The 22408-nt window shown below is 39.2% G+C and overlaps 1 protein-coding gene across 2 annotated transcripts in view; it reads left to right on the plus strand.

The window, feature by feature from the left end:
- The window catches only part of cadm1a (cell adhesion molecule 1a), a 309154-nt gene that overhangs the window by 184524 nt on the left and 102222 nt on the right, over positions 1–22408 (plus strand). For both annotated transcript variants that reach the window (XM_081391324.1, XM_081391325.1), the window contains exon 2: positions 5339–5356. In XM_081391324.1, coding sequence (XP_081247450.1) covers positions 5339–5356 — 18 coding nt within the window. The remainder of the gene's footprint in view (positions 1–5338; positions 5357–22408) is intronic.

Consider the following 22408-nt stretch of genomic DNA (forward strand, 5'->3'; position numbering starts at 1 on the left):
TCTGCTTTTGAACATCTAATAGGAATATTGTTGGTATTCAGGTATTATCATTGTCCTCCTCCTGTTCTTTTTACCTTGCTGCTAGGATAAGCTTTGCCAAAAGTATGACCAATGTAAATGTCACCTCTTTTCAAGGATTTCTAATCAGATTCCAATTGTACTTTTTCTTTTTTTTTTTTTTATAAAAAAGATAACATCACAATCCTTGTTCCCCTGTTGTGTGTGGCATTGAGGTGTTCAATGGTCTCTTCGGCATGCTTTTCAGAAAGGCATGGTTGTGAAGGTCAGTCTGTGTGTTGTGTGGTTCGTGCTAGGCCACACAACCCTGCCCTTTCCATCAATTCCCTTTTGAGACAAAAATATGACTCTGCTGTCCTAACCTTTTAATTACACGAAGGCTTAGCAGGTCAGGCTGGAAGTTGCATGTTTGTGGGTATGTACTGTACATCTGCTCACAGTATTCCATCGGTGCCCAGAATCCCTTAACATCCATTGCCTGATGACATGTCCACTCCTGAAAGACTTATCCTGGCTTGACTTTTACCGTTCAATGTTCAAAAGAAAGGCTGCATTTGTTTGTTTTAAAAATGCATAAGATTGTGAAATGTTATTACATTTTAAAGTTTAAAGTTACAATTTAAAGTAACTGTTTTCTATTTTAATATATTTTAAAATGACATTTACTGTATGTGTCATAGCAAAGCTGCCTTTACTCCAGTCTTCAATGTCACATGATCCTTCAGAAATCATTTATCACAGTTCAAATATATGATCATTTAATGCATCCTCACTGAATAACAGTATTAATTTCTTTAAAAAAAAAATCTAATCTTACTGACCCCAAACTTTTGAACAGAAGTGTATATAATTCATGTTCATTTATAAAATATTGATTTAAGCTAAATTATACATCTTGAAAGGTTAAAAATTAAGAATTTTTTTAAGAATTAAGAATCAGATCAATAAGTATTTTTTGCTTACAATAATGATCTTAGTCATAATCCTGTTAACGTTTGAACGGTATATACATATGTAGTATTATTTATTATTATTGTTATTGCTTTTACTATTATTAATTGTTGTTTTACATGGGTTCTTTTTATCTATTTATTTATTTATTTATTTTTGGTAACAATTCTTTAATTAATGTGCTGTGCTTTAGATGCCAATTTTGAAAATGTAGTTTTGCACATCCTTGAGTTATCGTGGCTGTGCTGACCAGCATGGAAATTCAGCAGGGCACTTTTAAAGGATTTTTGAAAATATCAAACTGTTCATACCAGGTTAGCTGGCGCACATTTCTGGCTGCCCACAATGAATCTTCTCATGAATGTTCTGTGTAATGTCAGAAAGCAATGCTGGATTCCCCAAAGCAGAAGGGAATTAATCTGAGAAAACAGACATGTGCTGGATCTTGAATTCTAAAATATCAGGGCTATAATTCCTTTTTATTTATTTTTTTGCGCTTAATGAGACTCACTCCTCTGAAGAAGTTATAAGTGTCCCAAAAGTTTAAGAAAACCTCAAAAGTCTCTTCAAAGTCAGAGGCGGATGGTGGGAGCCGCCAGATGTGACCTCTCTCTCTTGCTCCTCCAAGGTGGTTTTAGGACACTGGAGTGTCTATTCCCATCAGCGAGGCTTATCAGAGTGGCAGCAGTGGTGTCTAATCACCGCCCGGCAGACAGACAATAAATCCCTCCCTATTATGGCTCAGGTACACACGCTTCAATCCTCTCTGACTAAAGCAGCCTGATAGGACAAAGACTTGATCCTTAGAAACGCTTGCACTTTGTCACTGACTTTGAAGTCTGTGAATCCAAGGGTTTTTGTCCAGTGACATTTTTAGCTGGAAAAAGCTTTTCTCATGTTCATATTTGCAGATTACAGATAATTGTGCTTTAATGGGTCCACTTATCGTGTTTAATTTAATACCTCATAGGCAGCATATTTTTAGTTTTTGATGAGGTTGATCATGCAGTGGAAACCTGCGTGAGAGGCGGCTGGCCTGGAGTGAGGTGTAGTGTGTCTGTTTGTGTATACACATACACTTTGTGTTTTTATGTTTGATGGGGACTTTTCATAGACAATGATTTTTATACTGTACAAACTGTATATTCTATCCCCTTACACTAACCCTACCCCTAAACCTACCCATCACAGAAACTATCACTTAGTACGATGTATACGCTGTTTTCCTCATGGGGGCCAAAAAATGTCCCCATAATGTAGGGTTTACCAGGCCACACACACAGGATTAAATTACATTACATCAGTTAGTTCTGGTCCATAGTTTCTTTCCAGCCATGTGATATTCTACTGGAATCGTTTCACAGTTTGTATCACTCCGCATGCAGCATTACTGACAGCGAGTGTCATGGCAGACGAGCAAACCCACCATAATTTTACAAATTCTACTGTTGTTGTGTCACTGAATGTAGTTTTAAGAGTTTTTTTAGGCGAGAATGTAGTTGTTAACTTTAAATATGTGGTTTATTTATAAAGATAGAGCCTATGTACTTCGTTTTCGGGTGATTCAAGCTCTAGGCCGTCAGTGGCCGTTCAGCGCTCATGTACCCACCTACAGCTTTATCTTCGGGAATTTGCCACTGACTCTTATGTTGATATTGTGTAAACATAAGGTATAATTAATTTTGGGTATATCAAATGGGCAATCTTTGCAGTTATTATTCTATTACTGCTTCCAGATTAAATGGATTTGGCTAAGGGCAAAGTTAAGTTTCATAACGTATGTACATATATTTATTTAACTTGTACTTTACTGTACTATAACTAGAGCGCTGCTTTTGTACTTATGTCTGCTTGTGTTTTTTTTTCTATTGTACAAACTTATACTTTTGTAATGGCTATTATCAATTATTTAATTATTATTGTTCAATAAATATTTTCTTTTATATAAATAACATGCCATATTTGGTATTAAGAAAGGGTCCGATGTGATAGTGATTGTGATTTCGACTTCAGTGAAAGATACATTATGCCATTGGATTGCAGCAAAGACTGTCTGAGTGACTCAGTAGAAAAGACTTTTATATTGACAAGGACTGAAACAAGGTTGTAAATCAGGACGTTATCTTTTACTTTTAAAAACACCAAATAAGATGCAACTGACAAATGAATTGACTAGTGCCGTCATGGTGACCTGTAGAATATCAGATGCAAGTAATAGACTCGCTTAGTTGATCTCTCACTCTCATGATAATACTCTACATAGTACAATAAACTTCAATTCAGCAACTCAGCTTTCCTTTATTACTAGTTCTAAAATTACGTTTTTAAATTAGTATCGGAGTCTTGGGCTCCACTTTTAAAGTCTTCATGAAATCAAAATTGATCCTATTTACTTTGTTAGCACATATTACTAGTATTGTGGTGAACAATTAATCCGTGCAAGTTAATACACAGAAAAAAATTGTTTGTCGTGGTAATCTTTAATCAAAATCTGAAAAGTTACTTCGGTCTGCAATGTCGTTCCTTCTCTGATGATGTCAGTTTGACGGCTTGGGTTGAAAACGCTTAACCACTCCCCTCCAACCGTTAGTCTGCTATGAGCGAGAGATGGAGAGGAGGAGTGCTAAAGTAAAACCCTGCCCTCTATTCAATATTCAGTTTCACTTGGAAATACGTCACAACACTGGAGAAAAGTCGTTTGCAACTTCCGGTTCACGGGGACTTTAAACTGTCGACTTGAATCTGTGGCCGAACTACTTTTACAACAATTTTTTTTATATATTATTTTAAGATGTTTCAATGAATCTCACTCTCTTTCTGTAGCCATAAATACCCAGTTATGACTGCATATTTTAAAACATGCCTTGCTTTCAGGCTTTTGACTATGTGAAGTGCTCTCAGGTTGGTGTGCCATGTGAAGTGAGACACAAGGGTTCATTAATGCAGCTCATGCATGCTGACCCCAAAGTTAATGTCCCTATCATTTTGGAGTAGGGAGCATCTCTCAAGTGGGATAACTCATGTTTAATGCATTGCACTGGTCAGGGATTTTAACCTCACCTGAAGAGACGGGGAGAGAGTGTGACACAGACTGGGCGGTCCCTTAGCTCTCTGGTCAGGGGCCCAGCAAAGCCCAGGGCTGAAAAGCCAATGCAGAGTTATTCTGACGGCTGACATTTACTTAACATGGATAACCCTATTAGTCTGGCCTGTGTTCCAGGGGTCTGAGTTCGAGGGTGGCCTCTGGTCCCCTTTTGCTCTCAACCAAATCATGCAACAAATCATAAAGCAGGCATGCTGTATTCTCTCACGGCACTTAAGTATCTACCAATCTACTCTGCTTAGACCCGGCTAGTTTCCAGCCATAGCCAGGGTGGTCTTTCTGCTTGACGAAGGAAGCCTGATGGGCACAAGCTTGTCTTACAGGCCTATGCAAAGCTCTGTGAGGTTTATTTAGTACTTGCCTCGGGGCTCTTGTTGCAAGCGGCCGGGTTTGAAGAGTTTTGTTTGGTACTGAGAGATGATTTATGCCGTGATCACCCATGGATATTTGCATGGATTTCTGTGTACTTTCTCTAATGTTGTTTAGATTCAATTGGCATGCAGATGCTCTGAGCAAAGCTGAGGCACAAATATCCATCTTCAATGGCTTTGCGTTGAGTCCCAAAAGTGGAATGCTAATTAGCACATTAGCTAAGATGAAAATTTGGTGAAAATGCTAATAAGAAAATTGTTTTTCTAATCAGACTCTGACTCATTGCACAGTTTCATAAAGCCATGTCAGCTCTAAGTGCTTTTTAAAACTGTTATGCGGGTACCAGAGGCGGTGCATTAGCTAAGCCTCTGATTTGGGGCCTTAGCTGCAGATAGATGAGCTCAAGACCAGGTGCTGTTGACATGTTACAATTAATGAAGTTTCACAGCACGCAACATCGAGAGGAAGCACTGAATGTGTTAAAAGTAATGTTCCGCAAGGGACCTGACGAAGAATTTCTCCTTTCATTGTTAGTTATTGTTATATTCATGAGGTCTGTGCTGTTTTTAATGGCTGTTCAATATATGCCATGAAGTGATTATTCAGTCAGTATATTGTACTATCGATGTGAGACCAAAAGTTTGTTTGTTTCAGCCACATTGTTATGATTTTGAAATTTGATTATGAAATAAATTATAGTATTATTTGTTTTTCTCTCTCTATGTTTTCACACTTTGAACCTGAACTTGTAAGACAATTTGTTGATTTGCCATTTTTAAATATGTTTTTTTTTTTCTTCCTTCTGGGTACATGACACTTTGGGGATCTATTGGTGAATGGCTTCCTTCTAATTATTTTCTCTCTTTTTTTTTTCTCTCTCCCCCTTTCACATAGGAGCTGCTCAGTTCCCAGGTATGGCTTCCCTTTTACCTCTTGTTTGTGTGTTAGTTTCCATTCACAAACCCATTTCCCAAATAGCTTGTCCTTTACAGCTTGCAGTGCTGGTCATAACCGAAACCATCTCGCCTTTCTTCATCCTCTGACTCACTGACTTCTTTTCTCTCCTCAACCTCCACCGGTGCAGGTGCTGTGTCTCTCCAGCACTCCATCTTTCTTGTCCCTTCTAACATCATCTGTTTCTCATCTTTCAGGACAGAAATTACGCCTCATTCTTTCCGGTGTCTCATCCAGTTGAATTTCTCCATTTTCACAGAGCACATTTACTCCAGATATGCAATCATTTCCTCTTTCAAATGTGTGGAATATGTTTCGAAGGAGACCGGTAAAATAAGTCATTTGGTAAACCGTACTCAAACTCTTCACTTTATCAATGTCTTGTCAGCGCCTCTCAGGTCTTCCTCATTTTATTTCTTGCCATATTTTTGATAAGGCTCATTGAAGACAAGCAAGAGTTCAAGATACCAGAATGTTTTATTTTAGATGGATGGATGGATGGATGGATAGATAGATAGATGGATAGATAGATGGATAGATATATAGATAGATACATACATACATACATACATACGTACGTACGTACATAGCACACTATAATTCATTTATGAGTGTCTCGTGACTCACTTTTTAATTGCCTTAACAAAACTTCAAGAACACATTGTTGAATCACAAGCACCTGGAGGCTTAATTTACATTTTATAAATACACTTTAAATAGATTTTGAAAATAGAAATAGATGTTGAAAATAGAAATTCATGATATGTTAGTGACCATATTGGTATCAGCTAATATTAGCCATTTTTAAAATTAAAACTGGATTGCATCTGCATGTTCGAATTAAACTGTACACTATGTATGTATACATTTATTTGTGCCTGCTCCCCCTTGGTAGGTTTGCAAGACATTGTTCTTTGTAAGACTGATTTGAAACGATGTGTATTATGAAAACTACTATACAAATAATTAATAATAATTAAAAAGAAAATGATTACATTGTACCAGGCCAATACTGGAAGTAGATAATATCAGGGGGGTTTTCTTCTATTTTTCTCCATTTTAATTATAATGCCTCTTTTCAGCATGAATAATTTTTAATTGGAACTGTAGTGTGAACACTGTTGATTTATAATATCAGCCATAGTATGTGTTATTGGGCGTAATAAAAATAATTATTGGCGATTTTATTTTATTTTTTTCTATATTGTTGCTTTACTAATCTAAAGCCACTAAAGATACATTCGCAGATGCCCTTATTTATCCCCTACTAATTTGTCCCTGCCCTAATGTAGTCTCATCAGCACAGAGGAAGGAATGATGCTTCTTTTTGAATGTCAGGCCACATTAGAACGGAAAACTAGACACTGCCCTGCTCCGGACCTGAAGGGGGGTGATGATTCAGACAAGACAGTATTATGGCCAGCAACTTTAGCCCACACTCCTGCAGCCCTTTACGATTAATGCCCTTCTCCTCCACAGTCTATCAGCCCAAACATGCTGAGGCGCAGGAGAAATGCTCTCTCTCTCTCTCACACACACACACACACACACACACACACATAAACCCTGCTCTTGGCAAAAGCACTGTATTTTTTTGCCTTGTGATTCAGTTATTAATCGAAGCCAAGTTATTTGTATGGGTATAAATTAGAAGTGAGCTGAAGACGACACTCTCAAGGGGCATTGGATGAATCCCAGTCCTTGTTAAGGACCCCAGTCCTTCATGGCCTTCTGCTTGGTTTATGCCGCATTTTCTCTCTCTCTCTCTCTTTCTCTCGCCCTTTTTCTCCTCCAGTTCTGCTTGTAAACAGAATGCTCTCTTGCCAAAGACATACACTCGCCATTAATACTGAATAGAAGACCGTGCTGATGACTCTTCTGTTATTGTGTTAGCTGGCTCATGTGAAATTACTGTAAAGGGATCCAGATCCAGGCAACACTTACCACAACACAAAACATACCCATAATGCAACTGTTAAAGTTCCAATTATTATTATTATTATTTAATATAGAGCATATAAATGTATTTGTATTGCTTTATTTTTTTAATTATTATACAAAATAGTATTGTATTTTAATATTGGTTAGTTATAAGCTAATTGTAAAACATAATTAAAATGATTGTATTGGCCTGAAAAAAATCAGCCATGATTTGCTACCTGCTAGTCAGTTTCAGGTGGTGCTCATAATTTATGGGGGAGACATTCGTATTCTGTAGAGCATTTGATTGGACAACAGTCTATGCAGTGCAGGATGAGTCATCCATAATTTCAGTCCATTTTCCCGGAAGAGACGACTGTATGTTTTAAATACGTAAGTCTAATTTAGTTATTTTTATGAGTATGCTGTAAATAGGCAACCTCAAAGCTAACCGGCATGAACCCAAAGCATCAATTCTCCAAATGTGATTTCATTTGACTTTAATGTTAGCTGCTTGGGGAAAGCAAAGCTCTTCATCTTTCTCTTTGTCTCTGTGCTGCCTCCTCTGACCTCAAGGACGTGGCTCTGCCACAAGGAGTCCTTGTTCTGCCTCTTTTCCTGTGATGTCATCTTAGTGAATGTGTGTGAGGACTTTTTTTTTTTTTTTTATCTGTGGCGATCGATAGAGGAAGATGTGAGAGGCAGAGGGCAGTTAATCTCCTGCCACCTGCATGGGGATTCTTATCCTTGTGTGCACAGACGTTTCCGAGATCGGGACGCTCACTCTGAGACAATGCAAAATACACACAGAATTGCTCGCGCAATCTCGGCTCAAGGATGTCGTATTTAGATGGATGGCCATGAGAGGCCGTGTGACTCCGGCACAGCTCACTGATTCCAGAGTGAGGGACAGGTGCTGGAGGTCCTGGCGGTGCACCATCATGCTGAGAGGAGAAATGCTGGGAAGAGAAGGGAAGGGAAGGGAGAGACAGGGGAAGGCAGGTCTCTGCTCTTCCGCTGTTTCTCTTACCTGCTTTCTTTTGTTTTTGGTTTCTCTTTTTATCTCTTTCTCTCTGGTTCTTTGTTTAAAGCTGAATTTTCAGTATCATTACTCCAGTCTTCAGTCTGATATGCTGATTTGGTGTTTAAGAATCTTTATTATTATTATTATTATTATTATTATTATTAGGGCCCGAGCACCGATGGTGTGAGGACCCTCTTGGAATTGCTCTGTTTATTAGGGCCCGAGCACCGATGGTGTGAGGACCCTCTTGGAATTGCTCTGTTTATTATTATTATTATTAGGGCCCGAGCACCGATGGTGTGAGGACCCTCTTGGAATTGCTCTGTTTATTATTATTATTAGGGCCCGAGCACCGATGGTGTGAGGACCCTCTTGGAATTGCTCTGTTTATTATTATTATTATTATTATTATTATTATTATTCTTCTCCGCATTGAATTGCATTTTGAGGGCCTAAACATGCGCGAAAACTCACGAAACTTTGCACACGCGTCAGAACTGGCGAAAATTTACATCTGATATAGGTTTCAGAATTGGACGGGGCAAAACGGCTCGATAGCGCCACCTATAAAAGTTCAACGGAGTGCGCCTCCCGCAACGTTCCATGTACGTGCACGAAATTCGGTACATACATGTAATGACCTAATACCTACAAAAAAGTCTCTTGGAGCATAGCCCTAAACACAACAGGAAGTCAGCCATTTTCAACTTCCTCTCAGATTTTTGTGCAGTTTTTGCCATTTTCAGGCCTCGTACTTTAACGAACTCCTCCTACAGTTTTAATCTGATCATCTTCAAATTTGGTGAGTGTAATCTTAAGGCCTTTGCGACGTTAAATTGCGAAGATCTTGAGTTTTCGTCGAAGGGCGGGTCCTCGGCGGCCTGACAAATTTCGATGTTTCGCCATGAAACAGGAAGTTGCTGTAACTCAGGCATGGAATGTCCAATCTGCCCCAAACTTCACACGTTTGATAAGAGTTCTGTCCTGAACACATGACCATGCTCATATTCAGTTATAGTCATAGCGCCACCTGCTGGCAACAGGAAGCGACATGTTTAACACTGTTATGGACTCCTAATAACATATAAAAAAGTGCCAGCAAGTGCTAAACATGCTAACAACATACTAGAAGCATGCTAAAACATGCTAGCAAACTCTTAGCTAAGTGCTAAAGCATGCTATTATCGCAATTAAATAGGAATTTGCTGTAATTCAGGCATGGAATGTCCAATCTGCCCCAAACTTCACACATTTGATAAGAATCATGGCCTGAACACGTCTATGCTCAAATTCAGTTATAGTAATAGCGCCACCTACTGGCAACAGGAAGTGACATGTTTAACACTTTTATGCCGTTCTAGCAACATGTTAAAAATGCCATTGAGTTCTAAACATGCTAGAAACATGTTAAAACATGCTAACAATGCTTAGCTAAGTGCTAAAGAATGTTAATTCAATGAAACATGACTTTGTTGTTACTCAAGAAGGCAATGTCCAATTTGCACCAAACTTCACACGTTTGATAAGAGTTCTGTCCTGAACACACATCCATGCTCATATTCAGTTATAGCCATAACGCCACCTACTGGCAACAGAAACTGACATGGTTAACACCGTAATGCAGTACTAACCACATAATTATTGTGTACTAAGCATGCTAGAAACAGACTAAACATGCTAGCAACACTTAGCTGAGTCATGAAGCATGCTATTATCACCATTATACAAAACATTTTGTAACTGACTTTGACATACTCTTACTATATATACCTCCTTAAATGTACATTTCCCAACCATGCTCTGTCTTCCTAAAGCCACCGAGTGTTGATGGCACGGGTGCGAGGGCCCTTTCATCGCTGCTTGTTATTATTATTATTATTATTCTTCTTCTCCGCATTGAATTGCATTTTTGAGGGCCTAAACATGCTCGAAAACTCACGAAACTTTGCACACGCGTCAGAACTGGCGAAAATTTACATCTGATATAGGTTTCAGAATTGGACGGGGCAAAATGGCTCGATAGCGCCACCTATAAAAGTTCAACGGAGTGCGCCTCCCGCATCGTTCCACGTACGTGCACGAAATTCGGTACATATATGTAATTACCTAATACCTACAAAAAAGTCTCTTGGAGCGTAGCCCTAAACACAACAGGAAGTCAGCCATTTTGAACTTCCTCTCAGATTTTTGTGCAGTTTTTGCCATTTTCAGGCCTCATACTTTAACGAACTCCTCCTACAGTTTTAATCTGATCATCTTCAAATTTGGTGAGTGTAAACTTCAGGCCTTTGCGACGTTAAATTGCGAAGATCTTGAGTTTTCGTCGAAGTGCGGGTCCTCGGCGGCCTGACAAATTTCGATGTTTCGCCATGAAACAGGAAGTTGCTGTAACTCAGGCATGGAATGTCCAATCTGCCCCAAACTTCACACTTTTGATAAGAGTTCTGTCCTGAACACATGACCATGCTCATATTCAGTTATAGTCATAGCGCCACCTGCTGGCAACAGGAAGTGACATGTTTAACACTGTTATGGACTCCTAATAACATATAAAAAAGTGCCAGCAAGTGCTAAACATGCTAACAACATACTAGAAGCATGCTAAAACATGCTAGCAAACTCTTAGCTAAGTGCTAAAGCATGCTATTATTGCAATTAAATAGGAATTTGCTGTAACTCAGGCATGGAATGTCCAATCTGCCCCAAACTTCACACTTTTGATAAGCGTTCTGTCCTGAACACATCTACATGAGAATATTCAGTTATAGTAATAGCGCCACCTACTGGTAACAGGAAGTGTCATGTTTAACACGTTGATGCCATTCTAGCAACATGTTAAAAATGCCATTGACTTCTAAACATGCTAGAAACATGTTAAAACATGCTAGCAATACTTAGCTAAGTGCTAAAGCATGCTAATTCAATGAAACAGGATGTTGTTGTTACTCAAGAAGGCAATGTCCAATCTGCACCAAACTTCACACGTTTGATAAGAATCATGGCCTGAACACATGTCTATGCTCAAATTTAGTTATAGTAATAGCGCCACCTACTGGCACCAGGAAGTGACATGTTTAACACGTTGATGCCGTTCTAGCAACATGTTAAAAATGCCATTGAGTTCTAAACATGCTAGAAACATGTTAAAACATGCTAGCAATACTTAGCTAAATGCTAAAGCATGCTAATTCAATGAAACAGGACTTTGTTGTTACTCAAGAAGGCAATGTACAATCTACCCCAAACTTCACACGTTTGATAAGAGTTATCTCTTGAACACATGTCCATGCTCATATTTAGTTATAGTCATAGCGCCACCTGCTGGCAACAGGAAGTGACGTTTAACACTGTTCTTGACTCCTAATAACATATAAAAAAATGCCAGTAGGTGCTAAACATCCTACCAACATACTAGAGACATGCTGAAACATACTAGCAAACACTTAGCTAAGTGCTAAAGAATGATATTACTGCAATTAAATATGAATTTGCTGTAACTCAGGCATGGAATGTCCAATCTGCCCCAAACTTCACACTTTTGATAAGCGTTCTGTCCTGAACACATGACCATGCTTATATTCAGTTACAGTCATAGCGCCACCTGCTGGCAACAGGAAGTGACATGTTTAACACTGTTATGGACTCCTAATAACATATAAAAAAGTGCCAGCAAGTGTTAAACATGCTAACAACATACTAGAAACATGCTAAAACATGCTAGCAAACTCTTAGCTAAGTGCTAACGCATGCTATTATTGCAATTAAATAGGAATTTGCTGTAACTCAGGCATGGAATGTCCAATCTGCCCCAAACTTCACACTTTTGATAAGAGTCATGGCCTGAACACATCTACATGAGAATGTTCAGTTATAGTAATAGCGCCACCTACTGGCAACAGGAAGTGACATGTTTAACACGTTGATGCCGTTCTAGCAACATGTTAAAAATGCCATTGAGTTCTAAACATGCTAGAAACATGTTAAAACATGCTAACAATGCTTAGGTACGTGCTAAAGAATGCTAATTCAATGAAACATGACTTTGTTGTTACTCAAGAAGGCAATGTCCAATTTGCACCAAACTTCACACGTTTGATAAGAGTTCTGTCCTGAACACACATCCATGCTCATATTCAGTTATAGTCATAACGCAACCTACTGGCAACAGAAACTGACATGGTTAACACAGTAATGCAGTACTAACCACATAATAATTGTGTACTAAGCATGATAGAAACAGACTAAACATGCTAGCAACACTTAGCTGAGTCATGAAGCATGCTATTATCACCATTATACAAAACATTTTGTAACTGACTTTGACATACTCTTACTATATATACCTCCTTAAATGTACATTTCCCAACCATGCTCTGTCTTCCTAAAGCCACCGAGTGTTGTTGGCATGGGTGCGAGGGCCCTTTCATCGCTGCTTGCAGCTTTAATTATTATTATTATTATTCTTCTCCGCATTTAATTGCATTTTTGAGGGCCTAAACATGCTCGAAAACTCACGAAACTTTGCACACGCGTCAGAACTGGCGAAAATTTACATCTGATATAGGTTTCAGAATTGGGCGGGGCAAAATGGCTCGATAGCGCCACCTATAAAAGTTCAACGGAGTGCGCCTCCCGCTGTGTTCCACGTACGTGTACGAAATTCGGTACATATGTGTAAGGACCTAATACCTACAAAAAAGTCTCTTGGAGCGTAGCTCTAAACACAACAGGAAGTCAGCCATTTTCAACTTCCTCTCTGATTTTTGTGCACTTTTTGCCATTTTCAGGCCTCGTACTTTAACGAACTCCTCCTACAGTTTTAATCTGATCATCTTCAAATTTGGTGAGTGTAATCTTAAGGCCTTTGCGACGTTAAATTGCGAAGATCTTGAGTTTTCGTCGAAGGGCGGGCCCTCGGCGGCCTGACAAATTTTGATGTTTCGCCATGAAACAGGAAGTTGCTGTAACTCAGGCATGGAATGTCCAATCTGCCCCAAACTTCACACTTTTGATAAGCGTTCTGTCCTGAACACATGACCATGCTCATATTCAGTTACAGTCATAGCGCCATCTGCTGGCAACAGGAAGTGACATGTTTAACACTCTTGTGGACTCCTGATAACATATAAAAAAGTGCCAGCAAGTGCTAAACATGCTAACAACTTACTAGAAACATGCTAAAACATGCTAGCAAACACTTAGCTAAGTGCTAAAGCATGCTATTACTGCAATTAAATAGGAATTTGCTGTAACTCAGGCACGGAATGTCCAATCTGCCCCAAACTTCACACGTTTGATAAGAGTCATGGCCTGAACACATCTACATGAGAATATTCAGTTATAGTAATAGCGCCACCTACTGGTAACAGGAAGTGTCATGTTTAACACGTTGATGCCGTTCTAGCAACATGTTAAAAATGCCATTGACTTCTAAAAATGCTAGAAACATGTTAAAACATGCTAGCAATACTTAGCTAAGTGCTAAAGCATGCTAATTCAATGAAACAGGATGTTGTTGTCACTCAAGAAGGCAATGTCCAATCTGCGCCAAACTTCACACTTTTGATAAGCGTTCTGTCCTGAACACATGACCATGCTCATATTCAGTTACAGTCATAGCGCCACCTGCTGGCAACAGGAAGTGACATGTTAAACACTGTTGTGGACTCCTGATAACATATAAAAAAGTGCCAGCAAGTGCTAAACATGCTAACAACATACTAGAAACATGTTAGCAAACACTTAGCTAAGTGCTAAAGCATGCTATTGCTGCAAATAAATAGGAAGTTGCTGTAACTAAGGCATGGAATGTCCAATCTGCCCCAAACTTCACACTTTTGATAAGCGTTCTGTCCTGAACACATGACCATGCTCATATTCAGTTATAGTCATAGCGCCACCTGCTGGCAACAGGAAGTGACATGTTTAACACTCTTGTGGACTCCTGATAACATATAAAAAAGTGCCAGCAAGTGCTAAACATGCTAACAACATACTAGAAACATGCTAAAACATGCTAGCAAACACTTAGCTAAGTGCTAAAGCATGCTATTACTGCAATTAAATAGAAATTTGTTGTAACTCAGGCACAGAATGTCCAATCTGCCCCAGACTTCACACGTTTGATAAGAGTCATGGCCTGAACACATCTACATGAGAATATTCAGTTATAGTAATAGCGCCACCTACTGGTAACAGGAAGTGTAATGTTTAACACGTTGATGCCGTTCTAGCAACATGTTAAAGGTCCCGTTCTATGCCCCTTTTCACAAGATGTAAAATAAGTCTCTGATGTCCCCAGAGTGTGTATGTGAAGTTTGAGCTCAAAATACCCAACAGATCATTTTTTACAGCATGTTTAAATTGACATTTTTTGGGGCTCAGAAAAACGACCTGTTTCAGTGTGTCCCCTTTAAATGCAAATGAGCTGCTGCTGGACGGCACAGGGGGCGGAGCTTCATGAGCTCGTGCTCAGTCTGTCAGGAAAAATTCATCTCACGGAATGATGATAATATCAGAAACTCTCAGTAACGGCGTTCATTTCGAGTCGGACAATAATGCCTACAGAGTCAGATTGCTGTATAGAGATGAAACAGGTATGGTTTAGTAGTTTAATTACGGTTATTATAACGTATTTGTCATCTGCTTGTAGGCTATGTATCCATTATTTATTAATAACCTACAAGTCTGCTGTCTGAATGATGATCAAACATGTACTGATGAGTTTAATAAAGTTTATTGTACATCACACAAAAGATGAAGCGTCAGTTTTACTTCAGAAAATCACCGTAAGAGCTGAGTAAACACAGTAGGCTAAGTTATAAGAAGTGCGCAAGTAACCAGTAGAGTTGAGGGAGCATTCCTGTGGGCAGAGGTTAGTCAAGAAACGGTTCTGGTGATGTCACTAATGCAGGATGTAGAGGGGTGTAGTCCAATCGAGCCGTTTTTTGTAGTCAACTTCTGTTAAATAAAATATCTCGCTTGGCATTGAACTTTGAGCTTTATAATTTTACAGATATTATTTATGCTCTAACAGCAACATTACACACTAACTAAAGTTTGAAACATGGAATCGCATGCAACGGGACCTTTAAAAATGCCATTGACTTCTAAAAATGCTAGAAACATGTTAAAACATGCTAGCAATACTTAGCTAATTCAATGAAACAGGATGTTGTTGTTACTCAAGAAGGCAATGTCCAATCTGCGCCAAACTTCACACTTTTGATAAGCGTTCTGTCCTGAACACATGACCATGCTCATTCAGTTACAGTCATAGCACCGCCTGCTGGCAACAGGAAGTGACATGTTAAACACTGTTGTGGACTCCTGATAACATATAAAAAAGTGCCAGCAAGTGCTAAACATGCTAACAACATACTAGAAACATATTAGCAAACACTTAGCTAAGTGCTAAAGCATGCTATTGCTGCAATTAAATATGAATTTGCTGTAACACAGGCATGGAATGTCCAATCTGCCCCAAACTTAATATGTAACATGCAAGAAACATGCTAGCAACACATAGCTAAGTTCTAAAGCATGCTAGAAATGCTAAAGGAAGTTGTTGTAACTTAGGCATACAATGTCCAATCTACCCCAAACTTCACACGTTTGATAATAGTTATCTCCTGAACACAAGTCCATGCTCATATTCAGATATAGTCATAGCGCCGCCTGCTGGCAACAGGAAGTGACGTTTAACACTATTCTGGACTCCTAATAACATATAAAAAAGTGTCACCAACTGCTAAACATGTTAGCAACATACTAGAAACATGCAATCAAATACTTAGCTAAGTGTTAAAGCATCCTATTACTGCAATTAAATATGAATTTGCTGTAACTCAGGCATTCAATGTCCAATCTACCCCAAAATTAATATGTAATATGCTAGAAACATCATAAAACATGCTAGAAATGCTAAAGGAAGTTGTTGTAACTCAAGCATACAATGCCCAATCTGCCCCAAACTCCACATGTTTGATAAAAGTCCTGCACTGAACACATCTACATAGCGATATTCAGATATAGACATAGCCCCACCTACTGGCAACAGAAACTGACATGGTTAACACAGTAATGCAGTACTAACCACATAACTATTGTGTACTAAGCATGCTAAAAACATACTAAACATGCTAGCAACTACTATATATACCTCCTTAAATGCACATTGTCCAACCATGCTCTGTCTTCCTAAAGCCACCGGGTGGCGGCGGCACGGGTGCGAGGGCCCTTTCATCGCTGCTTGCAGCTTTAATTAGGGCCCGAGCACCGATGGTGTGAGGACCCTCTTGGAATTGCTCTGTTTATTATTATTATTATTATTATTATTATTATTCTTCTTCTCCGCATTGAATTGCATTTTTGAGGGCCTAAACATGCTCGAAAACTCACGAAACTTTGCACACGCGTCAGAACTGGCGAAAATTTACATCTGATATAGGTTTCAGAATTGGACGGGGCAAAATGGCTCGATAGCGCCACCTATAAAAGTTCAACGGAGTGCGCCTCCCGCATCGTTCCACGTACGTGCACGAAATTCGGTACATATATGTAATTACCTAATACCTACAAAAAAGTCTCTTGGAGCGTAGCCCTAAACACAACAGGAAGTCAGCCATTTTGAACTTCCTCTCAGATTTTTGTGCAGTTTTTGCCATTTTCAGGCCTCGTACTTTAACGAACTCCTCCTACAGTTTTAATCTGATCATCTTCAAATTTGGTGAGTGTAAACTTCAGGCCTTTGCGACGTTAAATTGCGAAGATCTTGAGTTTTCGTCGAAGTGCGGGTCCTCGGCGGCCTGACAAATTTCGATGTTTCGCCATGAAACAGGAAGTTGCTGTAACTCAGGCATGGAATGTCCAATCTGCCCCAAACTTCACACTTTTGATAAGAGTTCTGTCCTGAACACATGACCATGCTCATATTCAGTTATAGTCATAGCGCCACCTGCTGGCAACAGGAAGTGACATGTTTAACACTGTTATGGACTCCTAATAACATATAAAAAGGTGCCAGCAAGTGCTAAACATGCTAACAACATACTAGAAGCATGCTAAAACATGCTAGCAAACTCTTAGCTAAGTGCTAAAGCATGCTATTATTGCAATTAAATAGGAATTTGCTGTAACTCAGGCATGGAATGTCCAATCTGCCCCAAACTTCACACTTTTGATAAGCGTTCTGTCCTGAACACATCTACATGAGAATATTCAGTTATAGTAATAGCGCCACCTACTGGTAACAGGAAGTGTCATGTTTAACACGTTGATGCCATTCTAGCAACATGTTAAAAATGCCATTGACTTCTAAACATGCTAGAAACATGTTAAAACATGTTAGCAATACTTAGCTAAGTGCTAAAGCATGCTAATTCAATGAAACAGGATGTTGTTGTTACTCAAGAAGGCAATGTCCAATCTGCACCAAACTTCACACGTTTGATAAGAATCATGGCCTGAACACATGTCTATGCTCAAATTTAGTTATAGTAATAGCGCCACCTACTGGCACCAGGAAGTGACATGTTTAACACGTTGATGCCGTTCTAGCAACATGTTAAAAATGCCATTGAGTTCTAAACATGCTAGAAACATGTTAAAACATGCTAGCAATACTTAGCTAAATGCTAAAGCATGCTAATTCAATGAAACAGGACTTTGTTGTTACTCAAAAAGGCAATGTACAATGTACCCCAAACTTCACACGTTTGATAAGAGTTATCTCTTGAACACATGTCCATGCTCATATTTAGTTATAGTCATAGCGCCACCTGCTGGCAACATGAAGTGACGTTTAACACTGTTCTTGACTCCTAATAACATATAAAAAAATGCCAGTAGGTGCTAAACATCCTACCAACATACTAGAGTCATGCTGAAACATACTAGCAAACACTTAGCTAAGTGCTAAAGAATGATATTACTGCAATTAAATATGAATTTGCTGTAACTCAGGCATGGAATGTCCAATCTGCCCCAAACTTCACACTTTTGATAAGCGTTCTGTCCTGAACACATGACCATGCTTATATTCAGTTACAGTCATAGCGCCACCTGCTGGCAACAGGAAGTGACATGTTTAACACTGTTATGGACTCCTAATAACATATAAAAAAGTGCCAGCAAGTGTTAAACATGCTAACAACATACTAGAAACATGCTAAAACATGCTAGCAAACACTTAGCTAAGTGTTAAAGAATGATATTACTGTAATTAAATATGAATTTGCTGTAACTCAGGCAAGGAATGTCCAATCTGCCCCAAACTTCACACTTTTGATAAGCGTTCTGTCCTGAACACATGATCATGCTTACAGTCATAGCGCCACCTGCTGGCAGCAGGAAGTGACATGTTTAACACTGTTATGGACTCCTAATAACATATAAAAAAGTGCCAGCGAGTGCTAAACATGCTAACAACATACTAGAAACATGCTAAAACATGCTAGCAAACTCTTAGCTAAGTGCTAAAGCATGCTATTATTGCAATTAAATAGGAATTTGCTGTAATTCAGGCATGGAATGTCCAATCTGCCCCAAACTTCACACATTTGATAAGAATCATGGCCTGAACACATGTCTATGCTCAAATTCAGTTATAGTAATAGCGCCACCTACTGGCAACAGGAAGTGACATGTTTAACACTTTTATGCCGTTCTAGCAACATGTTAAAAATGCCATTGAGTTCTAAACATGCTAGAAACATGTTAAAACATGCTAACAATGCTTAGCTAAGTGCTAAAGAATGTTAATTCAATGAAACATGACTTTGTTGTTACTCAAGAAGGCAATGTCCAATTTGCACCAAACTTCACACGTTTGATAAGAGTTCTGTCCTGAACACACATCCATGCTCATATTCAGTTATAGCCATAACGCCACCTACTGGCAACAGAAACTGACATGGTTAACACAGTAATGCAGTACTAACCACATAATTATTGTGTACTAAGCATGCTAGAAACAGACTAAACATGCTAGCAACACTTAGCTGAGTCATGAAGCATGCTATTATCACCATTATACAAAACATTTTGTAACTGACTTTGACATACTCTTACTATATATACCTCCTTAAATGTACATTTCCCAACCATGCTCTGTCTTCCTAAAGCCACCGAGTGTTGATGGCACGGGTGCGAGGGCCCTTTCATCGCTGCTTGCAGCTTTAATTATTATTATTATTCTTCTTCTCCGCATTGAATTGCATTTTTGAGGGCCTAAACATGCTCGAAAACTCACGAAACTTTGCACACGCGTCAGAACTGGCGAAAATTTACATCTGACATAGGTTTCAGAATTGGACGGGGCAAAATGGCTCGATAGCGCCACCTATAAAAGTTCAACGGAGTGCGCCTCCCGCAACATTCCACGTACGTGCACGAAATTCGGTACATACATGTAATGACCTAATACCTACAAAAAAGTCTCTTGGAGCATAGCCCTAAACACAACAGGAAGTCAGCCATTTTGAACTTCCTCTCAGATTTTTGTGCAGTTTTTGCCATTTTCAGGCCTCGTACTTTAACGAACTCCTCCTACAGTTTTAATCTGATCATCTTCAAATTTGGTGAGTGTAATCTTAAGGCCTTTGCGACGTTAAATTGCGAAGATCTTGAGTTTTCGTCAAAGGGCGGGTCCTCGGCGGCCTTACAAATTTCGATGTTTCGCCATGAAACAGGAAGTTGCTGTAACTCAGGCATGGAATGTCCAATCTGCCCCAAACTTCACACGTTTGATAAGAGTTCTGCCCTGAACACATGGCCATGCTCATATTCAGTTATAGTCATAGCGCCACCTGCTGGCAACAGGAAGTGACATGTTTAACACTGTTATGGACTCCTAATAACATATAAAAAAGTGCCAGCAAGTGCTAAACATGCTAACAACATACTAGAAGCATGCTAAAACATGCTAGCAAACTCTTAGCTAAGTGCTAAAGCATGCATATTATTGCAATTAAATAGGAATTTGCTGTAACTCAGGAATGGAATATCCAATCTGCCCCAAACTTCACACTTTTGATAAGCGTTCTGTCCTGAACACATCTACATGAGAATATTCAGTTATAGTAATAGCGCCACCTACTGGCAACAGGAAGTGTCATGTTTAACACGTTGATGCCATTCTAGCAACATGTTAAAAATGCCATTGAGGTCTAAACATGCTAGAAACATGTTAAAACATGCTAGCTTATGTTAAAACATGCTAGCAATACTTAGCTAAGTGGTAAAGCATGCTAATTCAATGAAACAGGATGTTGTTGTTACTCAAGAAGGCAATGTCCAATCTGCGCCAAACTTCACACTTTTAATAAACGTTCTGTCCTGAACACATGACCATGCTCATATTCAGTTACAGTCATAGTGCCACCTGCTGGCAACAGGAAGTGACATGTTAAACACTGTTGTGGACATATAAAAACATATAAAAAAAGTGCCAGCAAGTGCTAAACATGCTAACAACATACTAGAAACATGCTAAAACATGCTAGCAAACTCTTAGCTAAGTGCTAAAGCAGGCTATTGCTGCAATTAAATAGGAATTTGCTGTTACACAGGCATGGAATGTCCAATCTGCCCCAAACTTCACACGTTTGATAAGAGTCATGGCCTGAACACATCTACATGAGAATATTCAGTTATAGTAATAGCGCCACCTGCTGTCAACAGGAAATGACATGTTTAACACTGTTGTGGTCTCCTAATAACATATAAAAAAGAGCCAGCAAGTGCTAAACAGGTTAGCAACATACTAGAAACATGCTAGCAAACACTTAGCTAAGTGCTAAAGCATGCTATTACTGCAATTAAATAGGAATTTGCTGTAACTCAGGCATGGAATGTCCAATCTGCCCCAAACTTCACACGTTTGATAAGAATCATGGCCTGAACACATGTCTATGCTCAAATTCAGTTATAGTTATAGCGCCACCTACTGGCAACAGGAAGTGACATGTTTAACACGTTGATGCCGTTCTAGCAACATGTTAAAAATGCCATTGAGTTCTAAACATGCTAGAAACATGTTAAAACATGCTAGCAATACTTAGCTAAGTGCTAAAGCATGCTAATTCAATGAAACAGGACTTTGTTGTTACTCAAGAAGGCAATGTACAATCTACCCCAAACTTCACACGTTTGATAAGAGTTATCTCTTGAACACATGTCCATGCTCATATTTAGTTATAGTCATAGCGCCACCTGCTGGCAACAGGAAGTGACGTTTAACATTGTTCTTGACTCCTAATAACATATAAAAAAATGCCAGTAGGTGCTAAACATCCTACCAACATACTAGAGACATGCTAAAACATACTAGCAAACACTTAGCTAAGTGCTAAAGAATGATATTACTGTAATTAGGGCCCGAGCACCGATGGTGTGAGGACCCTCTTGGAATTGCTCTGTTTATTATTATTATTATTATTATTATTCTTCTTCTCCGCATTGAATTGCATTTTTGAGGGCCTAAACATGCGCGAAAACTCACGAAACTTTGCACACGCGTCAGAACTGGCGAAAATTTACATCTGATATAGGTTTCAGAATTGGACGGGGCAAAACGGCTCGATAGCGCCACCTATAAAAGTTCAACGGAGTACGCCTCCCGCAACGTTCCACGTACGTGCACGAAATTCGGTACATACATGTAATGACCTAATGCCTAAAAAAAAGTCTCTTGGAGCATAGCCCTAAACCCAACAGGAAGTCAGCCATTTTGAACTTCCTCCCAGATTTTTGTGCAGTTTTTGACATTTTCAGGCCTCATACTTTAACAAACTCCTCCTACAGTTTTAATCTGATCATCTTCAAATTTGGTGAGTGTAATCTTAAGGCCTTTGCGACGTTAAATTGCGAAGATCTTGAGTTTTCGTCGAAGGGCGGGTCCTCGGCGGCCTGACAAATTTTGATGTTTCGCCATGAAACAGGAAGTTGCTGTAACTCAGGCATGGAATGTCCAATCTGCCCCAAACTTCATACGTTTGATAAGAGTTCTGTCCTGAACACATGACCATGCTCATATTCAGTTATAGTCATAGCGCCACCTGCTGGCA

The sequence above is a fragment of the Scardinius erythrophthalmus genome (genome assembly GCF_964197995.2).
Source record: "Scardinius erythrophthalmus genome assembly, chromosome: 17".
Lineage (NCBI taxonomy): Eukaryota > Metazoa > Chordata > Actinopteri > Cypriniformes > Leuciscidae > Scardinius > Scardinius erythrophthalmus.